The sequence below is a fragment of the Euleptes europaea genome, chromosome 2 (assembly GCF_029931775.1).
Source record: "Euleptes europaea isolate rEulEur1 chromosome 2, rEulEur1.hap1, whole genome shotgun sequence".
NCBI lineage: Eukaryota > Metazoa > Chordata > Lepidosauria > Squamata > Sphaerodactylidae > Euleptes > Euleptes europaea.
The window spans coordinates 57544995-57567978 of record NC_079313.1 but is presented as its reverse complement, the minus strand read 5'-3'; the positions used below and the strand labels follow the sequence as shown (position 1 = coordinate 57567978).

The window sequence follows — 22984 nt, the reverse complement described above, 5'->3', positions numbered from 1 at the left end:
GAAGACACTTGGATGAATTTTGTCAGGTAGAGGGTTGGGGGTAGAGAGCACACTGGTCAAACTTTACATCACATTACCTCTGTTTCAACATCATTTAAGACTCTGACTTTCATACATACCTTCCACTGGACTTACTGACACCGACTTTCAGGCTGCCAACTGCTATTATGGCTGCACCAATGGCAAGAGGGCTGTTATCACTGGGCCAGGCAACGCATAGCTCCTATATATCACCAAGAGTCTCCCCCCCTTAAGGAGCTTCCTGCAGACCAGCCAGGCTATCAGGAAAATGGGGAACAGGTGTGAGAAGTGAGGAAAACTGCTGGCCATGTGCCCAATTGAACTGAGCTCACCCAAGGGGCCAAATGGAAGGCCAGAGAGGAGGCTCCAAGTCTTCTCCAGGCTATGAGGAGAGGCGTGGGAAGAGAGGAGAAGGAACAAGCTGTGGTTAACCCCTCCCCCTCTGCATCTGAGGTCTTTGCCGTCCCTGGAGTCTTGGATGGAACCACACAGATGGACAGGGGGGACTAAGCAGTCGCAGGTCCCCTGGATCCTCACAACTACAAAACAGAGTTTAATAGAATCAATAGCAGAACATATTTGTATTAGTTTGTTTATTTATTTAAAACATTTTTATGCCACCTTTCCACACAATCAGGGTCCACAAGGCAGCAAACATAAGAAACATTTAAACATTTAAAATACAGTTAAAATTATAAAATTCAACTAAAAACAGATAATTTCCAATATTATAGCATATAAGTATTCACCAAATCATTCTGTTTCATATTCTAGAAAATGAAAATACTTTTAAGGACTAAAATGCCTTTACGGCTTCTCAATACTGTGAGTGGTGAAATCTAGAAGTACTATGCGGTAACAACACAGATCTAGTTCACTGTATACAGCAGCATCCACTTGTCTAAAATGGAATGAATCTGCCCATTGTGCTGGCCTGAGTAGGAATGACTCTGAAGTCCAAAATGAAAATTAAGAGTGAGACATATGGCCTGAATACACTACAGAGCCAAGAAATCATGCAACATTTTCAGAAGTCCTTTAGAATAGTGGGAAAGTGTCAAATGAATGGGGCAGATGTTGCAGAAATGTAAAATGTCATAAAAATGTCATGAAACAAAAGTGTGAAGATTCAGGCAGAAGCAGTGCAAGCCAAAAAGGATACTAGGATAATTATGGCGAATGAGCAAGAAGATGCCTAAAACTTAAGGTAGAGTAAAATATGGAAAACAATGTGCCAGCAGATTTCCTAAAGACATCTAGAGAACTGATAAAAAGCACAGAGATGTGTGATTAGGTTAAACTTTAAGAAAAACAGAAACATTTGCAAAGAAAAAGTTGTCCAGCAAGAGAGATCCCCACATGTAAATAGCCTTCTGTCTGCATTGTTAATGTTGATCTTATGTACATCCCTACCTACACTGCAATACTCATACAAACCCAGCTGAACAGTCTGGATACATCTTTTGATGCAAATAAGGATGCACATCCAAACTAAGGGATACCCTATAAGTAGTTGCCTGCAACTAAACCTGTAACAAAATACACCCATAGAATTACATAGCAGAAAATCTACCCAGGGATAGATTATAGATGACTTGTTGGTGATGAGGCCGTTAATATATTGAAACAAATTTTTGCTACTTTTATTGCACTTAATGACCATCAGACACCATACATTTCCCACATGTTTTTGCTGTGAGAGGCAGGCCACCCTCGTTTTTCATTTTAACAGTTATTTCACATTTCCTCCTGTATTGATATATTCCACCTCAACTTAGAGAATTATACATTTGTGTCACAGTGAGATGTTCCCCTAGAGAAAGGCTCTGAGAATGCAGAGGAAAGACATCTGGCAAGGGCTTAGGAGTTCATGTCCCCAGATGGACTGGCAACAGCAACAACAACACTGGGATTTACAACAGTGCGATCATAGCCAGCAAAACATTAAAATATGCAAAACTATGGTCATCTTGATGTTGCTATACAGTTTCAGATTTATGGACAATAAAGTAATTGGATGGGGTGGGCTCTAGTTGGACCCTAGGTCCTGGCCTAGACAGGTACCTACAACTTTTTTAAATCATGGAGAGAGAATGCAGCGTTTCCTCCAGTGGTTCCTACCTGGTGCAGAAAGCGAATGTATTTCTGGTCACAGCAGAGACCCAGAGAAGTGAGCTAGAGAGTAGGAGGTGCAGACTGCTGGGTTCCTCCTTGCTGCCTGAGAGCATTTAATAGAATAGGCATCCTTCCAGAACACTTTACAACCCTAACTGTCATGGGAATGCATTAGCTAAGACAGATTCTAGAGGTCACCAAAGAACACAGTTCAATCCATTGCTGAAGCCACCTAGAAATGACATCACCTTGGTTTGTCTCAGAAGGTGGCTAAAGATAAATAAACAAAAACATACAGGTTACAGTAGCTTGGTCACATGACAAACATGAACCACTAAATAATCTACAATGTCTGAATATTAGATAGCGAGACAGCCAAGACTAATGTGGACTGAGATGATGAAGAACAATTGACAGATTTTTAGAGTAAAGCTAATCACAGATTGACAACTACCGTATTCATATTAATGGGACAGATGGCCAAGAGGATCTTTCCATTCTATTTGAGAAGGTGTTTTAAAGCATTAATGATTCAGGACATTAGCCACTTGCTTGTATATTTGTCAGCCTAGAGCAAAGGACTTAAAGGACAGCCAACAGTTATTTTGAGTTTTCCAAAGATATTTCCTGCCAATTGTTGTTGAAGACAGGACAGTAATTTGTTTAGTCAAACATACTACAGAACCTTCAATATACTATAAGCTCCTTAAATGACAGGTAGAATTAAACTTTTCAAACTAGAAGAGGGGGGCACACAAGTGGAGGCAAGAAGTGTGATTAATTGGGAGAGCTGGATGGGGAAGGGGTTATTGTGTTACGGCAAGAGAAAGGATGAGCCAGGAGAGGAGAGGCAGACTGGGGCAAAGACAGTTGGAGGAGTGGGAGGGTAGTGAACAAAAGGAAGGCAAGAGGGAAAAAGGAGAGGAAACGTCTGAAGGGATTCTGGAAGAGGAAATTTTGTTTCAAATCAGAGCAAAGCATCCCAGATGTGCAACAAGGAGTATGTTACTTCATGATACTGTTAACTGCAAATAAACACTCCTGTTTCTGTGTTCTAGTACAAGCCCTTCAGTGAGTGTCCCCTATACACAGAGAGAGAAACACAAAAAGATCACACAATGTGATTAGAAGATGAAATCATCAGATTGCCAGTTCCTAAGCATATAGAAGTATCCTTCATCTGGGTGTTGTACATACTGATGAGGGGGAAAAAAACAATTAATCAATAAACTTTGTCTGCAACGATAGAACTACCTACAGTCTAAAGGGCAAACTCTCAATTCTGAAAGACAGGAATATATTTCTAACCGCACATAACTTTCTGCTAGGTTCCAGAAAGTTGCATGGCTTTGTATTACTGTTGACCAAGGTAATATTTTAAACAAAATTACCTGTCCTACAAAATATGCAAGGCTTTGGCCACAGCTAAAATTCTTCTTCTTCTTCTGCCATAGTTTCCACTACAGGTGTGTTACCGTTTTAAAATCAGCACAAACAACATAGACTTTACCACTTTACCAACTAATATTTTATACTGAGGTCTGTGATATGGGGCCAACAACTACCAGGGAGTTAATCATGCTAAGCGTTATGCCTGGCAGCTGTTCCCCTTATCACTATGTAATGGCTTTATTCCTCTGCTTGGATGGAAGGGAGGAGGGAGGGAGTTGCTCATGGGGGGGGCACTTTTGGTGCCAAGCTGGCTACCTCAAGAGAGCTGAGGTGGAGAAAGTATGGCAGGGGGGCAGAGAGAGACTATTGGGGCTTCAGATGTTCTAGCCCAGAAGGCAGTCCTAGCCCTCCCATGCTCGCTCCTTGATCTCTGGAGACATCTGACAAACCTTCTATTGGAGAGTTTTCTTAAATTGGCATTCAAGAGAGGAAAAGGAAATCTATCGAAAAGGGCAAGAGTCCAGGAGCACCTTAAAGACTAACACAAATATTTTCTGGTAGGGTAGGAGCTTTCATGAGCCGCTCCTACCCTGCCAGAAAATATTTGTGTTAGTCTTTCAGGTGCTTCTGGGCTCTTGCCCTTTTCTACTACTGCAGACAAACTAACACGGCTACCCACTGCAATTTATCGAAGTCACTGGTGCGAGGCCGCCCCTGGCCACAGGTGAAGCACAACCCAGACATACCTAACATGAGATGCCCAAAGGCCACCTGGCGCTCATTTCTCCCTGCCTTCTGAAGTCACCAGCACACACCTCCGCTGGCTACTGAGTGAGCAGCTAGATGGCAGCCCAGCAGCACCTGCGGGTCAGACAGCAGGGATCTGGCGGAGGCAGCGTCGCCTCTGGAGAGCTCCCTCCCCGGCAGCCGTGCCGGTGGCGACCTCGAGGCTGCTCCTGGACCGGGATCGGGCTGTTCTCGTGCAGCCCCGCAGGGCCACCCTCGGAACCCTCCCGGAGGAGCTGGGCTGGGGCGAGAAAGCCCACGAGGGGACCCCCGCGCCCCATCGCCGCGCGCCCCTAAACGGCGTCGGGGCCGGCGGACGCCCTGGTTGCCCAAGGCCGGCCGAGGGGCGCCACGTGGGCTTTTCGGGAGGCCGGCGGGCAAACGGGCGCGAGACCGCGCGATCCGGAGCCACTCCGCCTCCCCCCCCCCGTCTCTGCCTGCCTGCCTGCCTCCCTCGGCGCCTTTCCAGCAGCCGCCCACTCCCACCCGGGCGCGGCTCGGTTGCAGGCGGGGAAGGCGCCGGCGCTGCCTGCTGGCTCGGAGCTCTGCTGCCCCCCGGGAGCCCTCGAGGAGGAGAGGGGGCCGAGCCGGAGCAGAGCGGCTCGGGAGCGGGGGGAGAAGCCCCAGCCAGCAGCAGCAGCAGCCCCGGCCGCGCCACCGCCGGGCGGCATGAGCGCCTGCGACGTCAAGGAGTACCTGGCCAGGAAGGAGATCCCGCAGCTCTTCGAGGTGAACGGGCCAGGGGGGGAGCACGCTTTCCGTCCCCGCGTCGGGGGATCCGGGGGGAGGGCGGGAGGGAGCGGCCCCGGGGGGGAGGGAGGGAGGGAGGGAGGGGAGCAGGGCGAGGCTGGAGGAAGCCCTGCCTCGGGGCCGCCTGTCTCCCGCCGGCCGCAGGGGACGCCTGGCCCCCCTCCGTCGCCCTCGCCCGGCCCGTCCGAGACGTCGGCTGGCTCGCCGGACAACCTTGGCTCCCGGGCCCCCTACTGGTCGAGACGGGATCTGCAGCCGCCTCGTGTCTCTCGCCTAACCCGGGCCGTGGAGCGGAGGGCTGGACGCCCCCCCTCCCGCCTCGCTTCCGACGGGGTGGCCGGCGTCCTGGCCTCCGGTCGCCCGGGCTGCTTTGCGCCCTAGCGCGGAGACCTTGCGGGCTGGGGATGTGCGCGGGATCGGTGATCTGAAAGCAGGAGGGGGCCGGACTGGCCCCTTGCGCGGAATAGGCGGGTCCAAAAACTCTGCGCGTCCCCCAGCCCCGCCGGACGGGGTGTTCAAAAGATTTTTTTTTTTCAGTTCAAGGGTCTCGGGTACTGGGAAACCTCTTTCGCTTCCTGAAAGAGGGTGGAAGGAGAATTGGTTTTTATTTTCCCCCTTTTCTCTACCTTAATTTATGCACGGGAGGTTTTGCCTGGGATTTGCCACTCTTTAGATGCACTTTCTCCCCATCCATATTCTCAAAACTCAACAACAAGCCCCCATGCAGAGTTTTGAGAATTCAGATGGGGAAAATGTACATCTATAGAGTGACAAATCCAATGCAAAACCTTCCATGAATAAGTGGCCCTCAAAGCGGCTTACAATTGCCTTCCTTTTCCTCCTCACAACAGACACCTTGTGAAGTGGGTGGGGCTGAGTGAGTTCGGAGAGAACTGTGACTAGCCCAGGGTCACCCAGCAGGCTTCATGTGGAGGAGCGAGGAAACCACCCTGGTTCTCCAGATTAGAGTGCACTGCTCTTGAGCACTACACCACACTGGCTCTGGTATGCTTTGGTATAAGGGATAAGCTTGACTTGGGAGAAGGGGCAGCATCGTGTACTCTTTTCTGCTGCAATTCCAGAACACTGGTATGTTCTTCCAAAGAATGTTTGCTTATTTTCAAAACGCTAACGCAGAGGGGAAAGTTAAGACAAGCCCTCTTCCATCCTCCTTCCGGAAGTCTGCTTTTTTTCCTTCTGTACAGCTTTCCAGTTGCTGCCATTTTAAAAACACCCCAGACTTTCTTATCTTAATTGAAAGGAGTTGTCTGTATTCAAAAGACCAACTGTAGCCGCTCGAGTTCATCGTGTTTTCCTTTGGATTGGCATGTTTAGGATCAGAAGGCTCCATGGCCAAAGACTGTTTCCATGGTCAGTAAACCAGTCGGGATAAAAACCAGGTGTTTGTCTTTTCCCATGGTAGCATTTGGTCATTTAACATTGCATTCTTCTCTTATGTGAGAGTCACAGCAAAGCTTTAATTGGGGGGGGGGGTAACTGACTGCAAAGACATATATGGGATGAATGCAGCAGTTGTGATTCATCGAGAAGTTTAAATGGATTAATTATAGATAGGTGCAGTTTTGCTTGGAAGGTGGCAAGAATTATTCAGACAAGTGCAAATGATTTTTGGCATTGGATGGTGTGTAGTAAAGAAATTTTATATATATATAATAAATATATATATATATTTGGAACACCTTCTACATCGTTTCGAGGCGTTTATAAAATTGAAACAGTTTACGCATTCAAAATGCTGTTTAAATGACACTGCAATGTAATTCTGTTTGTTGCCCTAGTCAGTTCTGTAACATGGGTCATGGCTACTCCCATTTTAGAGACTGGGGCTCGAGGTAAGGGATCCACACTAGAGCTTATACTGACAGCCCTGTAGAATCACTACAAAAATGGGGAGAAATGACCCAAGGTAACTCAGATTCTCGTAACAACAGAAGCCAAGTTTTCCTGTGCACATATTTGCATATGCTTTGCATATATTTGCTTATTTTGCAAATGTTTATTCTGCTTCTAATAATTAGGGATGGAAACAACTACGGTATGTTACTGGCACTTGGTGGCCTGAAACCCAGACCCCTGAGTACTATGCTCAGCGTCCCCCCATTTTCGGGTTCAGTTGTTTCAGTAGCCTTTCTCTACACACTTTTAAGACTTTTTTTCAAAGCTGTAAGGACTAGAAACTTTTTGGGTGGATGCAGAAAACTTGAATAGTCATGGGCTACTGCCACACAGTGAAGATTCTCTGCACTAATTTAATCACTACTACAGATACGGAAGCATGCAGGTTGGTGATGGAGCTTCAACCTGAGGAGTTTCCTATACACTTTCCTGCATTAACACTCAAAGGCATAGTTGTCATGGCTGTTAAGGTGACTAACCACCCTGTTGTATGTTCCTTCATGCATGTGCTATAGCACAACATCTACATACACATAGTATATCTCCAGCTGTCTTGCAGCTTCCCATTCCTTTCCAGGCAATCAGGATGAAAACTACTCACACATTTCCCATTATATCTCCGCAACAAAGAGAGCTGAAGGATAATTCAGGAGAACTAAAATTTGAAATGGAGCTAGATAAGTGGCACTATAGTGTTATAGTATTATAGCACAAAGCAATTACCAGGTTTTCTTAAACCCTACAGAAAAGCAGAAGGAGAAAATGGTGAGGAGATGATGGTGGGGGAAATTGTGCTGAAGCATACGGGACTTTCGTGGCAGGAAAATGTGGACCATACCTTCCATGCAACATATTAACTACTTGGATTGCATACTTTGAAAACAGATTACATTGAAGCAAGTTTGGGGAAGAGCATATTGAGAACCAGAAAAACCTGGAAAGAGGATGATGCATGCTTTGCATGCATGCTAATCCCAAAAAGGACTTCAGTTTAGAAGCTAAAGCAAAGAAAGACTTCCATACAGAAACAGCTAAGATGAAATCATACATTGGCATAACCTCTTCCCTCTCATGATTGATGTAGCCTATTAATAGGCAAACAATCATTATGTTTTATGGTGCCATGGAATATGTATTTGTTTGCAAAACGATTTGGAACTGTCGTAGTATTGTCATCAAGAAGAGGCAGGCTGAGACAGGTGAAAGACATAACTATCACCCAATGAACCACTATGTTTCAAAGGAAGGTAGAAAGAAGCATCAGTGTGAGGATGGCAGAATGATTAATGGACTGTAAACATGACTGTTCCAAAGCACTTTTTCCCCAGGGAAAGTCTGTTCCTCACCTTGGTTTTCTGAAGTGTTGGACTCGTTGGGTGAAAATGCACAGTCGCTTTAGCCTCCTTTATTCCCTGTTTCAGCCAGGATTTAGTCAGAATCGAACACACGTTTGGCAAAACGCATGCGTTTGATCCTGGCTAAATCCTGGCTGAAACAGGGAATAAAGGAGGCTAAAGCGGCCATGCGTTCTCACCCATTGAAAAAGCAGTGCTGATAGTGAGTGTTCCAGTAAGAAATCTTACTTCACTTCCACTGCATCTGCTCAGTGTTTTCCAGTAATGCCATTTCAAGAGGTTTGGACTCTTTTACATTCTGTCTTCCTTAAAGGGTTGGACAGCTCACCGCAACAATTTTGCAAGACTCTGTGGATAAAATAATTCCTACTCACTCACAGTCTGGGACCATCGTACCTGTAGGACTGTCTCTCCTGGCATGTCCCCCAAAGAGTGTTATCCTCAGCAAATAACAATTTACTGGTTATTCCTGGCCTGAGAAGCGTCTGGTTGTCCTCACTCAACTAGGGCCAGGGCTTTTTCAGTCCTGGCCCCGGCCTGGTGGAACTCTCTGCCTAGTGAGACCAGGGCCCTGAAGGATTTACAGTACATCCCTAAGGAGAGTTACTCCAGTCTAAGGCCATTCATTTCAGTGGGCTTAGACTGGAGTAACTCTCCTTAGGAATGCACTGTTAATACAGTTCCTCAGGGCCTGTAAGACCGAGATGTCCCACTCCCACCACACCTGTGGTTGAGGGCAACAACAGTTTCCATAATGGCCGGCCTCCCTTCCCCTCCCTTTCATGCCATCTAAGCTGATTCATATTTGGGAAACCTGACTGCTCTTCCTGGGCTGGCCATGAACTGATGTGTTGATGAATGGCACAAAATTGATTTTAGATAGATTTATTGTTAGGGAATGTTGGTTTTGAATTGATTGAAATTATTTTTTTATGTAATTCTGGGTGATCTCCAGCCCCCCTGGAGGTTGGCAACCCTAGTTCCCATGGAGGAAATGGATGCTTCGGGTGGCTGCTGTTGAATGGTAGCAAGCAGCCAGGCCTAGATGAGTCATGCAAGTTGGGTGGTACCAATTCACTCAGAGGTTGCTTCCAGGTCTAGGGTTGCCAGGCTCCAGGTGGCACATGGGGATCTCCCAGAATTACAACTGAACTCCAGATGACAGAGATCTGTCGCTCTGGAAAAAAATGACTGCTTTGGATGGTGGACTCTATGTAGGGTTGCTAACCTCCAGGTACTAGCTGGAAATCTCCTGCTATTACAACTTATCTCCACCTGATAGAGGTCAGTTCACCTGGAGAAAATGGCCACCTTGGCAATTGGACTCAATGGCATTGAAATCCTTCTCCTCCCCAAACCCCGCCTTCCTCAGGCTCCACCCCCAAAACCACCCACCGGTGGTGAAGAAGAACCTGGAGACCCTAACTCTATGGCATCATATTCGGCTGAGGCCTCTCCTCTCCCCAAACCCTGCCCTCTCCAGACTCCACCACAAAACCTCCAGGAATTTCCCAACATGACGCTGGCAACCCTAGTCAGGCCTGGCCCCAAGGTCCCCTCTCTCAAAGGCCAAAGTAGGCCTGGAAAGAGCTCTGCCCCCTCTCCGTGGAATGCGGTGGTTGCCTAGCAACAGCCACTGAGGGAATCCATTGCTTAACACTACTGGTGCTTCTTTTACCATTTTCAGGGTTTTCTGCAACCCTGGGGCTTTTTTCAGGTTGTAGAAAGATCTGTCTTGCCTCTTCACAGATCCAGTCACCAGATTTAAGTATCCAAAGATTTGCCAACTTCGCTATTAGAATATAAGCTGTCAGGTACATTATATGTCATCGTTATTGCAAGAGTTAGTGCATTAACTTGTTGTTAGTAAAAATGAGCAGAAATTTTGAACGTTATATTTTAATGCTTCAGCAAACCTTTCTGAAGACTACTGTAGCTAGCTTATATGTGCTAGCTTCTGTTTTGTATTTGAAATAGAGAGAAATTGTTGTGGTCTGAAGAGTAATATGGCAATTATGTAAAGTGGTTGTCTTCTTACAAATACTGACATATTTTTTTAAAAAACCCTGTATTTTAAATACAGTTCTGGTGCTTTGTGAACTCACAAAATGCAGAGCAAACAAAAAGGCACTTTAAAGATCAACAGATTTTTTTGTGAGAAAAGCTTTTGTAGGCTAGAGGCCACTGAAGCTTATGCTTCAATAAATGTGTTAGTATATAAAGTGCCACAAGGCTCCTTTTTGCTTGTGCTGCAAGATACTTAACATGGCTGTCACCTGGAAAATATAGTATATAAACTATGGTACATAAATTGTTGTTAAATAGAAGTCATGGATGAGAAACAGTCCAATCTCACGGACTTGCATGGCGGCTGGGGTGTGTGCGTATGTGTTGTTCTTAGGGAAAGCATCTTGTGTAGCAGATCTGTATGTCATCCTTTGTCCTAGAATAGCTCAATCCACATGTTCTCTGAGCAGCTTGGATTGTTTCAAAGGACAACCCATTTATGGGAATCAGAAGGATTTTCCTATTTTGAGGATTGGGGTATGGGTGGGGACCTATGAATACAAGTGATAGTGAAGCCATATAATGGTATCAGAGACATTTATTTTCATATTTTGTTGTTGTTAAGGAGCCCCATAACATGCTGTAATATCTTGCACCAATCCCCCATCTCCCCTCCCCCCCCCATAAAAATTAAAAATACAAACTGGTAATAAGTGTTATAAAATTACAAAATCCAAAGACAAAAATGTACAGTAACTAATTATTATACCTTGAGGAAAGTGTAGAGCCTAAGGAGGAAGGTTGTCACATTTTGCAGAACCTCTGAGAGAAGCTTGCCAAACCCAAGGGTTCCATGGAACCCCTGTGCAGAAGCTTTGATTTATAGGAAGGCACGTCTAAGAAATTTCTTTTAGGATTTCATGTTTCCCTTGAAAACCAAAAGAAGCTCAAAAGTGGTTGCAAAGGAATGCCATGTTTTAGTAAGTCACACCTTAGGATTAGTAAGTCTTGCACACGAAATGATTATGTTGTATGCTTTATATGTCTCAACTTGAATTGTAATATCAGAAATATGGATGTGTAATCAGGGTGACATTAAAGATATACTGACTGTAACTCCTTTGGGGTGTTCTGTTTCAGAGTTTTATTAATGGATTAATGTGCCACAAGCCTGATGATCCAATAGAATACCTGGAAGGATGTTTACAAAAAGTGAAGGAATTGGGAGGAGCAGAAAAAGTGAAATGGGACACCTTTGTCAGTCCTGAAAAAAGGATTCTACCTCCACTTAATGGCAGCCAGTCAAGAAGGTCATTCTTCAGGAATGGTAAGATATTTTTATATTACTATTTCATGGCTCACATTGGAATCAGATGAGTAGCTGAGGAGATTATTTCATTTGGGAAGCCATTAAATGTCAATGCCACACTGAGTTTAATAACGCATGTTAATGCCTCATTGAGTTTAATACACTAGTGTATCAATGATGTATGGCAAAATCATGGTTCAATGTTTTGGGGCTTCTGTCAGTGTATCACTGCAATCTACAAATGCTAACCTTTCTAGCAGGAGATTTGTTTCCTTCCTTGTAGGGAGCAATCCATGCATCTTCAATTAACTGACGCTGAGTGGTGTATAAAATTTACTCTTTCTAAAATTTACATGAGCACTGTGAACAACAATATATTTAGTAAAGCATCCGCATAATCTGAGGTGGGCAGCTGCCAGGGTTTCACCAGGGCCCAAAGTTGTAGAAGAGGGGAGGAGGACATGGGTTCTCTCTTCCCAGGGACTCTGAAAACCTGGAACCAGCACTGTTCCTGTTTACTGCTGGTGGTCAATAAGAAACTATAGCAAATTGCCTGGTTTATCACTGCAGTCAGTGCTTGTGAATTATCCTCCATTTGTCTTGCTGAATTCACACAACATATCAAATTAGGTAGTTAAAGGTTAGCAGCCAAATATCTGGTCGGTTATTTCAAACATGCGATTCCTCATTTTCTCAAGTACCTGCTCTTTTTTCTGTCCATTCCCTTCCAATTAGGCTTCTCATCTTATAATGAACTTTCTGGTGTTTTGCTCTTCCTTTAATGAGGACCTCATCCTCTGCCTGGTCCCATCATAACTTCCTTTGCCATCCCACTCCTCTTGGCTTATTGTCTTTTTAGGCTCTTGTTTTTCTAAGCCCATTCTTCCTCTGTTCCTCTTTCTGCCTTGCTTCTCTTTAGGATCTAAATACTCGACACATTTTATTTTTATTATTGCTGTCAAGTCACAGCTGACTTATAGAGATCCCATAGGGTTTTCAAGACAAGAGGTGGTTTGCTGTTGCCTGCCTCTTTGTAGCGACTCTGGAATTCCTCGGTGGTCTTCCATCCAAATACTGACCAAGGCCAACCCTGCTTAGCCAATAGCAGTTTTTATATTCTGAGACTGAGTAGACTAGAGAGCATATTTAAATGAAGCTGGGTTTGTTCAAAGTGCAACATAACATCTGCCTGAAACTAGGGGGGCCAACTCAGGTTTGGGAAATTTTGGAAGATCTGCGGGCAGTACCTGGAGAGGGCAGAGTTTGGGGGGGTGATGCCAAATGTATAATTTCCTCTCTGTAGCCTAGAGACCAGCTATAATTCCGGGAGAACTCCAGACCCTACCTGGAGGTTGGTAACCCTACCTGAAGGTATTGTGTTCAGTTTTGGGCATCACAATTTAAGAAAGATGTAGACAAGCTGGAACGTGTCCAGAAAGGGCAACAAAGATGGTGAGGGGTCTGGAGACCAAGTCCTATGAGGAAAGGTTGAAGGAGCTGGGTATGTTTAGCCTGAAGAGCAGAAGACTGAGAGGGGATATGATAACCAACTTCAAGTACTTGAAGGGCTGTCATATGGAGGATGGTGCCGAGTTGTTTTCTGTTGCCCGAGAACGTCGGACCAGAAACAACATGTTAAAATTAAATCAAAAGAGTTTCCATCTAGACATTAGGAAGAATTTTCTAACAGTTAGAGCGGTTCCTCAGTGGAACAGGCTTCCTCGGAAGGTGGTAAGTGCTCCTTCCCTGGAGGATTTTAAGCAGAGGCTAGATGGCCATCTTTCAGCAATGCTGATTCAATGACCTTAGGCAATTCATGAGAGGGAGGGCATGTTGGCCATCTTCTGGGTATGGAATAGGGGGTCGCTGGGGTGTGTGTGCGGGGGAGCAGGTAGTTATGAAATTCATGCATTGTGCAGGGGTTGGACTAGATGACCCTGGTGGTCCCTTCCAACTCTATGATTCCTCTAGCTACACACCACTACCATTAAATTGCTTATTGAATTCCAGTACATAACTTACTGCTGGAAAAAAGAAAAGTCCCCCAAAGTATCAAGCAGAGTCACATATAAACAGGCCTATAGTGAATGTTATTATTGATAAATGTAAAAAGTGTTCTGGGTCTGACTTTCTTTTCTTACCATTTTGCAGTGATGCCGGACAACCCCAACTTTCCTTATCGGCGGTATGATCGACTTCCTCCAATCCACCAGTTCTCCATAGAAAGTGACTCAGATCTCTCAGAAACAGCTGAACTCATTGAGGAGTACGATGTCTTTGACCCTGCAAGACCTCGGCCTAAAATCATCCTTGTCATAGGTAGGAAGGCAGACAGTCCTGGAAAAAATAATTTTGTTGGATTAATTAGATATAGATATAGAGAAATGATTAACTGCCAGAAATTGATACCATTGGTAATAACATTGGAACAGTTAAAAAACCATTAAAATCAGTTTTAAAAACAGCAGTTAACCATCAAGAAGGATGGTCAGTAAGCTAACACTAGATGGAATGGGAAATTATGTTGGGGGGAGCAGTTGAAACTCCCAGGGAAGGGGATTCTACAGTTTGATGCCATGAGCAAGACGGCCCTTTCTCTGGTTACCACCTGTCTAGTCTCAGGTGGGGCACCCGAAGCGGGTCCCCTGAAGATGTTGTATGTGTTCTTAGAATTGCATTGAGACTGTACTGAAATCATGAAAAAACTCTAGAGTTCATTCATGGTATCTAGTGCACTCATAGTGTTCGATCACATTTACTGAAATGAAAAGGGGGAAAATATGCAAGTGTGCTAATATCCTTGGAGGAATGGAGGATACAAATCTGTGATAGATAAAATCAAGCACCTATCTAACTTGTTTGAATAAGAGCCTCTGCTTATGATAATGTAAATGTTTTCTAGTTCAGTGTATCACTATTCATTTAACTAACTAGGATGACTGTAAAAGACAAAATGTAGTATGTAGCTTGAAACCAAGAACATTGTTGAAACATACTGCTGCAAACTGAGCTATGCCATTCTAAGCAGAACTGGGGGCAACAAGAATTGACCTTAGAACACTGGCAGCACCCTTTTGGAACCAGTCATATTCATGACATTTGCTGCTTACTTATGTGATAGGCTGGTTTGGCATTTCGGTAATTAGAGACTGACTTTTGGCTCTGCTCTATTTGCAACCTCCTTACTGTTAGATGAAATGCAGTGCTGTGCTGGCATCTGATGTTTCACACCTCTCCTTATTGTTAGAGGGAATTAAAAGTTAGCCAGCCTTTATTGCCTATGTGACCTACAAGGCATAAAATTGCTCACAAGGGAGCCAGTTGATTCTTTTCCTACACTTTTCACTTTCAGACTACAGCGGTTACAATACATAAGAACATAAGAAAAGCCCTGCTGGATCAGACCAAAGCCCAGCAAGTCCAGCAGTCTGTTCACACAGAGGCCAAACAGGTGCCTCTAGGAAGCCCCCAAACAAGACAACTGCAGCAGCACCATCCTGCCTGTGTTCCAAAGCACCTAATATAATAGGCATGCTCCTCTGATCCTGCAGAGAATAGGTCTGCATCAAGACTAGTATCCATTTTTACTAGTAGCCATGAATAACCCTCTCCTCCATAAACATGTCCACTCCCCTCTTAAAGCCTTCCAAGTTGGCAGCCATCACCACATCCTGGGGCAGGGAGTTCCACAATTTACCTAAGCATTGTATGAAGAAGTACTTCCTTTTATCTGTTTTGAATCTCTCACCCTCCAGTTTCAGCAGATGACCCTGCATTCTAGTGTTATGAGAGAGGGAGAAAAGCGGTTAAGGGGAGACATGATAGAGGTCTATAAAATTATGCATAGTTTGGAGAAAGTGGACAGGGAGAAGCTTTTCTCCCTCTCTCATAACCAATGCCCTAGCTTCCTTGCCGTGCTTCTAACTCACACCAATGCCTAACTCACTTGGTACTCCTGCAGGGCACACAGATCTGCTCTGGCCTAATAACAGGATTCTTTCCCACTCTATAGGGTCCCCAGGCAAAGAGCCACAGGGCAAGAGCCCTTGTGCCCTCGCCCTTTGGCTTGTGCCAAAGGCTTGTGCTTCTGGCAAGGAGGAGCATTTGCAGTTTAAATGATCGCAGCCCCTGCCTCTAGATTGCAGTAGAGACAGGGTTAGACTAACAGAGCAATCCTTAAGGGGGGTTGAAACACCTCTGGATGCGGTGTGACAACTGTGGCAGCATAGATGCCACTTACGCTGTCTAAAGTGGCACCTACACTGCCGCCGTGGGCCTACTTACAACAGCAGAAGAAAAGGCGTGGTAGCGCCTCCTTGGGCACCAGTGCTGCCGCTGCGGGAACATAGGTCCCACTCAGAGGCTCACGCTGACAGCAAAGGGGGCATTCCCGGGGGCAGAGCTAACTTTACTCAGCCCCATAAGCCTTTTTGACCTGGGATTGCCCCCTTTTGCAGGCACCAACTTGAACCTGCAAAAATTGGGGCGCAGCCCTGTGAAACTTTACAGAGCGGTTTGATGTTGTTGTTTTTAACAAAGGCATTTTCAGCTTGCTGCTCCTGGCAGCAAACTGCTCAGGAGGCTGCACTGCTGTGCCTGGATCAGGCCCAACCCCCCCCTCCCAATCAGGGTTCCACTGTAAGTCTTTTGTCTACCCTTCCCAATTCCTTTGCTGGATCATTGAGTTTTTTACAGCCAGTATTAGAGGATAGAATGAAGTTGTAGGTGTTTGAAGAACATGGCTTCCCTTGTTTTTCAGGGAGACTTGGCAGTCCAATATTGATAGTCCATAGTGAATCTGAGATTTTAATATAAAAACCTTCTTGTTTGTTTTTCCTTATCTTTCATAACAGGTGGCCCGGGAAGTGGGAAGGGAACCCAGAGTTTGAAAATAGCAGAACGCTATGGATTTGAGTACATCTCTGTTGGTGAATTGTTAAGAAAGAAGATCCACAACACAAGCAGCAATAGAAAATGGAGCCTGATTGCTAAAATAATTACCACAGGAGAATTGGCCCCACAGGTAAATCAGTATTGGGAAACAGTCTGTTACATATTTTGATGAGATTTTTTTACATACCCTCTTAATTTGTGCAGCTAAAGAAACTGAATTAACTGTTTTGTGTTTTTTTAAACAAACAAGGAAACAACTATTACTGAGATAAAGCAGAGGTTAATGCAGATCCCCGATGAAGAAGGTATTGTTATTGATGGATTTCCAAGAGATGTGGCCCAGGCTCTCTCCTTTGAGGACCAAGTAAGAAATAGTTATTGTTTTTCATAATTCTAACTTGTTTTGAATTTGTCCTGTTCTTCATGTTAAGATAGGGTTTCCAGCTCCAGGTTGGGAAATATCTGGAGATTTAGGGGGTGGAGCCTGAGGAAGGCAGGGTTTGGAGAGGGGAAGGACTTCAATTCCATAGAGTCAAATTGTCAAAGTGGCCATTTTCTCCAGGGAAATTGGTCTCTGTCACCTGAAGGTCAGTTGTAATAGCAGGAGATCTCCAGCCACCACCTGGAAGCTGGCAACCCTATCTCTAGAAAAACTAGCAATGGTGTCCTCAACAAAGTTATTCTTTTCTGAGTTCATTGAAGTTAATGGGTTTAGAAGAGTGGGACTTGGCAGCCTAGGACGGATGCCACAGCAAATGTAGTTACTAAGTAAAAGGCAGAGAGTGGAAAACACTGAGAGACAGCATGACCTTGCAAGCTCGCCTGGTTTCATAGCCTCACAGAAGTTCAGACACCTGATGATGGCAGCCCCATATCTGATGACAATGGAGGTGAACAAATTTAGAAGGGCTTTCACATTAGCCAGATGTGGAACTTTGCCATCGGCCATCCTAGAAGGCAGATATAAAAAACTCCTCTTTCCGAGAGAGTTTGCCCGTGCAATGGTGAAGAAATTGAGATCCGTGAACACGTCTTTTTATACTGCCCACTCCATCACGAGTTAAGATCCAAGACTATCCTAGAAATTTTAAGAAATAATATAGTGCGACCTGATAAAATTTGTATCCAACGACTACTGGAAGATAGTAACCCACAAATTTCAAGATGTGTGGCCAAATTTTGTGTTGCTATATATAAGGCCCGAAAGGATGTAATCTACAAATAGGTAAAATTTGATAGATAAACATTTTAGAAGCTAGCTTATTTGCCTCTTTAGATATGGGATTTTATTGATATGTTATATTTTGTGGACTCTTCGACTGACTGATACTGTTTTTTATTACACATTTATGTTATTTCTGATAAGGTGTGTTCTATTTTTTGGTCAAATGACAGTAAAATAAAAACTGAACTGTAGTTACTAACTACGCAAAATAGTTGGCTGACAAAAGGTCATGCTCTTGCCGTGCACCTTGTCAATACAAGTACTTCTGTGGCTCTGAAAACAAGTAGAATTTGGTCATACTGCTAATAACAATAGTTCTTTCTTGCTTGTGTGGTTAAATCCTTCTTAAGGGAAAAAGAAGGTCCTGTTTTCTAAAGCATTTTTCATAGATCAATGATTTTTAAATGGCAGAGAAAAGGTTATTCCTTAACTGCAGATTTTGTGGGCTCATTAGGAAGAATGCAGTTCGATGCACAGATTTTTCAAAACTAAAGAGAATCTGTCTCCTGTTTGTTGCAGTTTGCTAAAAAGAATGCAGAAAGAACATCTCTGTGTTTTATAGCATATACAAGTTAGGTATAAGTGTCTTTTTTTAACTAAACTTTTTGGGTGAAATATACAAGAAACATCAAAAGGCTCTTTTTTCAAGAATAAAATAAAAAGGCAATGATTTAAGCAAAGTTCCCAAGCAGCCAATTCAATTAAACTATACTTTTTTCTATTAAAGATGATGGCACCTTAGCATATAAAGTAGTGATTTACACTGTAGGACATCTTTGTGCAGTAGGGTTGCCAGGTCCCTCTTCGTCACCAGTAGGAGGTTTTTGGGGCAGAGCCTGAGGTGGGCGGGGTTTGGGGAGGAGAGGGACTTCAATGCCATAGAGTCCAATTGCCAAAGCATCCATTTTCTCCAGGTGAACTGATCTCTATTGGCCGGAGATCAGGTATAATAGCAGTAGATCTCCAGCCACCACCTGGAGGTTGGCAACCCCATTGTGCAGTTTCTTGAGCCGAGAAAATGGCTTTCTTGCCTATGGAACACATTGTCTGGATTGTGTCCCTCTTTTCAAGGTTGTTCAGCATGTGCTTCTCTCATTGCTTATTCCAGAACAGAGACTACTCCTGAAGTAAGTCTTCAGTATTTTAGTAGGATGACAGTTTTATTCGTTTATTTAAAGTAATTCAAATGATTAAATTCATGTGATTGGAACCTATTTCATCATCTGATCAAACACTGTAACAAGCTGTAACATTTTGTGAAAGCCACACGCAAAGGTTAAATTTCAAAAGCGGGATTTTTTGCAGTACTCTTCAAACAAATCATTTTAAAGTGCTCCATAATCACTAAAAATGTTAATAACCATTTTTTAAGCAGACGTTCCCATGCTGATGTGTGTGAAAGATGGTAGTCTAATGAGGCCATTCAATTTTGTCCTCTAATAAGGCATGACTGTTTGAGGAATTGAAACAATTAAATATCAGGAAATCCAGCTCCATGACACTTCTTCTTTTTTGTCCTCCTCCTTTGAAGATAACACTTTAACTCATAGTATTATCATAGATAAATATTTGGAAGAGACATAGTATTTGTATATTTACACAGACTTGGTTACCTGATCGAAGAATACATGCTGACAATTATATAACCTAGATAAATTACAACACACTTTATTGTCCTTACCCTACTAACAGTCATAGGAATTTAAAAAATGATAAAATGGTAGGTTAGCTTCCCCACTCTTTCAGTAAATGCTTAGGCACAAAGGGGGAATTTTAGCCTTTGTAAAGGTATGTACAGAACTAGGGAATGTCAGTGTTATGTGATGGAGGAAAATGTGCACCTATTGAGATTTTCCTTGCGTGGAGCTGAGCCTAAGTCCACTGAAATTTTAAATTTTGGTTTTTATGTTTTTAATGTATTTTATGTGTTTTACCTATGTTGTAAACCTCCTTGAGCTCCATAAGAAAGAAAGATGTCAAATAAATGTTTTAAATAGAAAAAATAAGTCAGGGGGCATAGAAGGGTGTAACTTTGGTTAAGACTACACTGTATGTTTGCCTAGGATCTAAAAGAGGGGTCAAGTGGTTTACACATTAGAATATAAGTGGGTATACTTGTAGCAAGAATGACCTGGCTCCCTGACTTTTGGAATAAAATCCAGCTTCTGTCAGCCTCCCCATGAAATGTTGAAGAACAGTGGGTGGAAATTCGTTCTTCCCTTTTCCCCCCAAAATGCTCCATCCTAAATTGTTTCCTTGAATTTTATGTGGTGCTGACATCAAGGATTATTTGGCTGAATCTGAAAGCTTTTTGAATATGTTTAGATCCATTTTATTATCTCCAAGTGTTCTACTACTTCAGTTCTTAGGACTGAGGACAGATTATGTTAGCTGAGATGAGCATCCACTGGGCCATTTTTCATTAAAAAAATGTTTACATTATTTATAGTCTGCCCTTCTCAGAGACTTAAAACGGACAACACACTGTAAGTCAATATTATCAACAGGATTGGACATCCAGTAACAATGCAATAGGATTTGGATTGCAGAAATCTGAAAGCAGGGAGAAATCTGAAAATAGAGCTGAAATAAATCAGAAGCATTAACTTGACTTGTTAAAAGATGCAGAAATTAAATAATAGGATCATAATGCAGTAACAAATTACATACTACATAAGTAATATAGTCCACAGTCCCTGTCCCTTTACCAAAGCATCTTTCTGAACCATTTCATTACAGTACAGATCTACTATTTGTGTAAAAATTATTGGACTTAAATACAATTTATGCGGGCTGATATATTCTTCAACTATGTCAGAGGAAATTACTGAAATCAGTATGAAAAGGGACTCTTGATGTTTGAGTACCCTCACTTAATTAAACTGTATTGATTTTCACAGGTCTTCTTTAAGGCTATTAAACCAATATGGTGAAGACTGTTTAAGAACAGAATGAGAATTACTTTTAAGCAATTAAATATGAGAAAATGGCAGGTTCCTGATATGACATTATCAAATTCACTTATGGTTATGAAAGATGTTCGATGGGTCTTACCAAACTTCAGATCATGAAAACACATACATGTTTTTGTTGATATTCTGAGGAGTCCAAGAATTCCACACAGACACTTGTACATGCAATGAGTGAGTTGCCAAAGACATAGCTCACTACTTGTTTTAGCATCCAAGAAAGAATGTAGGTTCAAATACTTATACCATCTAATGTATACAAAAGAATGTTGGATCTACAAACAAAAATCTGAATTTTTATTAGCTGTGACAGAAATGTTGTTGAACGTGTTGCTTCCTTTATCTTAACAACAGTAAAGGAGTGTCATACATTATTAGCAGTCTGTATCATAGATAAATGACTTATTTCTGTATTTAAACCGTTTCTATAGGCGCATTCCTAAGGGGGGGGTGAATCGGCCTAGGAGCCAACATGACCCAGTGCCATAATAATGGGCACTTACACTGGCACGGGGGGCATTTTCGCCACCAGCGTAGCCTCCTGCCAGCACCCATCTGCAACACGTCCTCATGCCAGCATTCCCAGAGGCGTTCCCGGGGCATTCCCGGGGCAGCTTTCACCCTGGGAATGCCCCCTCCCACTGCGGAGTAGCCCTGCTAAAGGCAATGGGGCTTTTTTTGCACTTCTATTTACATATTTCCATTCAAAAGCTTGGAAATAAAATTTCAGATTTACCCCCAGGGTATTTTAATTATGTAGTTAACTAGGTTATTCTGCCCCTATAATACCCATTTTTTTATTATTATTTATTAGGTCTATGTCCGCAGTCTTGGACCAAGGGAGGAGGGAAGGAAGGGAGGGGAACATGAGGAAGGATAGGAAACATGATACATAGCATAATAAGGATAAAACAATCTTAAGTTAACAATGCTAAAAACTAGGCGTCAGCCCAATAAGTAAAATTCCTAACTAAAATAAACTGGGGGCGGAGCGAACTGACTAAAAGTTGCCAGAGGTAGGCGTTGAGAGTTCTTTCTTCTTAAGTGCAGCTACTCTGGCCAGAAAGCGGGCAACATTCAATGTGGCTGCACCATTATTTGAGTCGCCAATCAAATAAGGCAAAACCCAGGCATGTAGAGGGAGGTTCAAGCTGGTGAGGATTGGAGCAATAAGAGCATCTCTATCTTGAGACCAATGAGGACAGCAGAGCATCAGATGGTCCAGTGTTTCAATTTCGCCTGTGTTACGTGGGCAGACACGGTTTGGAAAAGGTATCCCGGTATATCTGCCCAACATGACCATAGATGGAAAGGCATTTAAATGAGCTAAAAGGAGAGCCCGACAATGTGAGAAGATTGAAACCGTAAAGTGGAACTCTGGAAGCTTCTCTGGTGGGGGGAGTCCCAAAACCAGACCGGAGCAAGTACGTCTGGCCCTCCCAACCATGCTGGCCCAATCTAACTCCTTAAATCTCTTCAAGATTGCCACTAAATGTGATGGAACCAGGTTGTCAGAGGGAGTAGAGATTGGGAGTCCCAGTACTTTTAGTTTTTCCGCTAATAGATTCAGCCAGTGGTTGGGGGCCGGGTCCTTGAGAGTAAGATGGAGAAACCCCACCTGGGACGGGAGATTGTCGTCAGGCAGCTTAAACCTAAGCTTCATTGCTCTCCTCCACGCACGTGCCTCAAGTGAGGGTTGGGCCAATTCCATACGGAGGGCAAACCCAGCAACACACCTCGGAGTTCCAGTAATTCTCCTGAGGCCCTTATAATACATACACTAATTTCCAGGCAAATTAATTGCAAGAGCAGAATTCAGCTGCCACATCAAAGAATATAATTACTTCTATCATATATCGTGAAAAGCATCAGCTCCCTGCCTTACCTGGAGCTGGGTTTGTGGGGTCCGCCCTGGAGGCCCGGAGTTCCCGCCACTTTTCCTCCTTCTATGGGGGGGGGCGAGTGCTGGTGAGGCCATCGCTGGTGCGCCTCTCCCCGCCCTGCTTCCTGGAGCTGGGGCTGCTACGCAGGCCGGTTGCAGGCCAGGAGCAGCTGGCGTTGTCCTGCTGAACTCCAGGGTGCTGGGGAAATGGCAGAGGCCGGCCACGTGGCAGGCTGGGTGCTGGCCCCACCCACCCCGTTTGAATGGGACAATCAGGGCCCAAGGTACTCGTTCTTCCTGGCCAGCTGGAATGGGACCTGAGGTTTTCACTCGCGTCCGCTGGCCGGGTATATATAGGGCCAC

General features: G+C 43.9%; 1 protein-coding gene across 1 annotated transcript in view; it reads left to right on the top strand.

The window, feature by feature from the left end:
* Positions 1–4977: 4977 nt before the first annotated feature.
* The window catches only part of AK5 (adenylate kinase 5), a 127381-nt gene continuing 109374 nt past the window's right edge, over positions 4978–22984 (top strand). Inside the window, exons 1-5 of the mRNA XM_056843991.1 lie at positions 4978–5043; positions 11484–11670; positions 13804–13971; positions 16506–16675; positions 16796–16909. Of these exons, the coding sequence (XP_056699969.1) occupies positions 4984–5043; positions 11484–11670; positions 13804–13971; positions 16506–16675; positions 16796–16909 (699 nt within the window). The 5' untranslated portion in view covers positions 4978–4983. The remainder of the gene's footprint in view (positions 5044–11483; positions 11671–13803; positions 13972–16505; positions 16676–16795; positions 16910–22984) is intronic.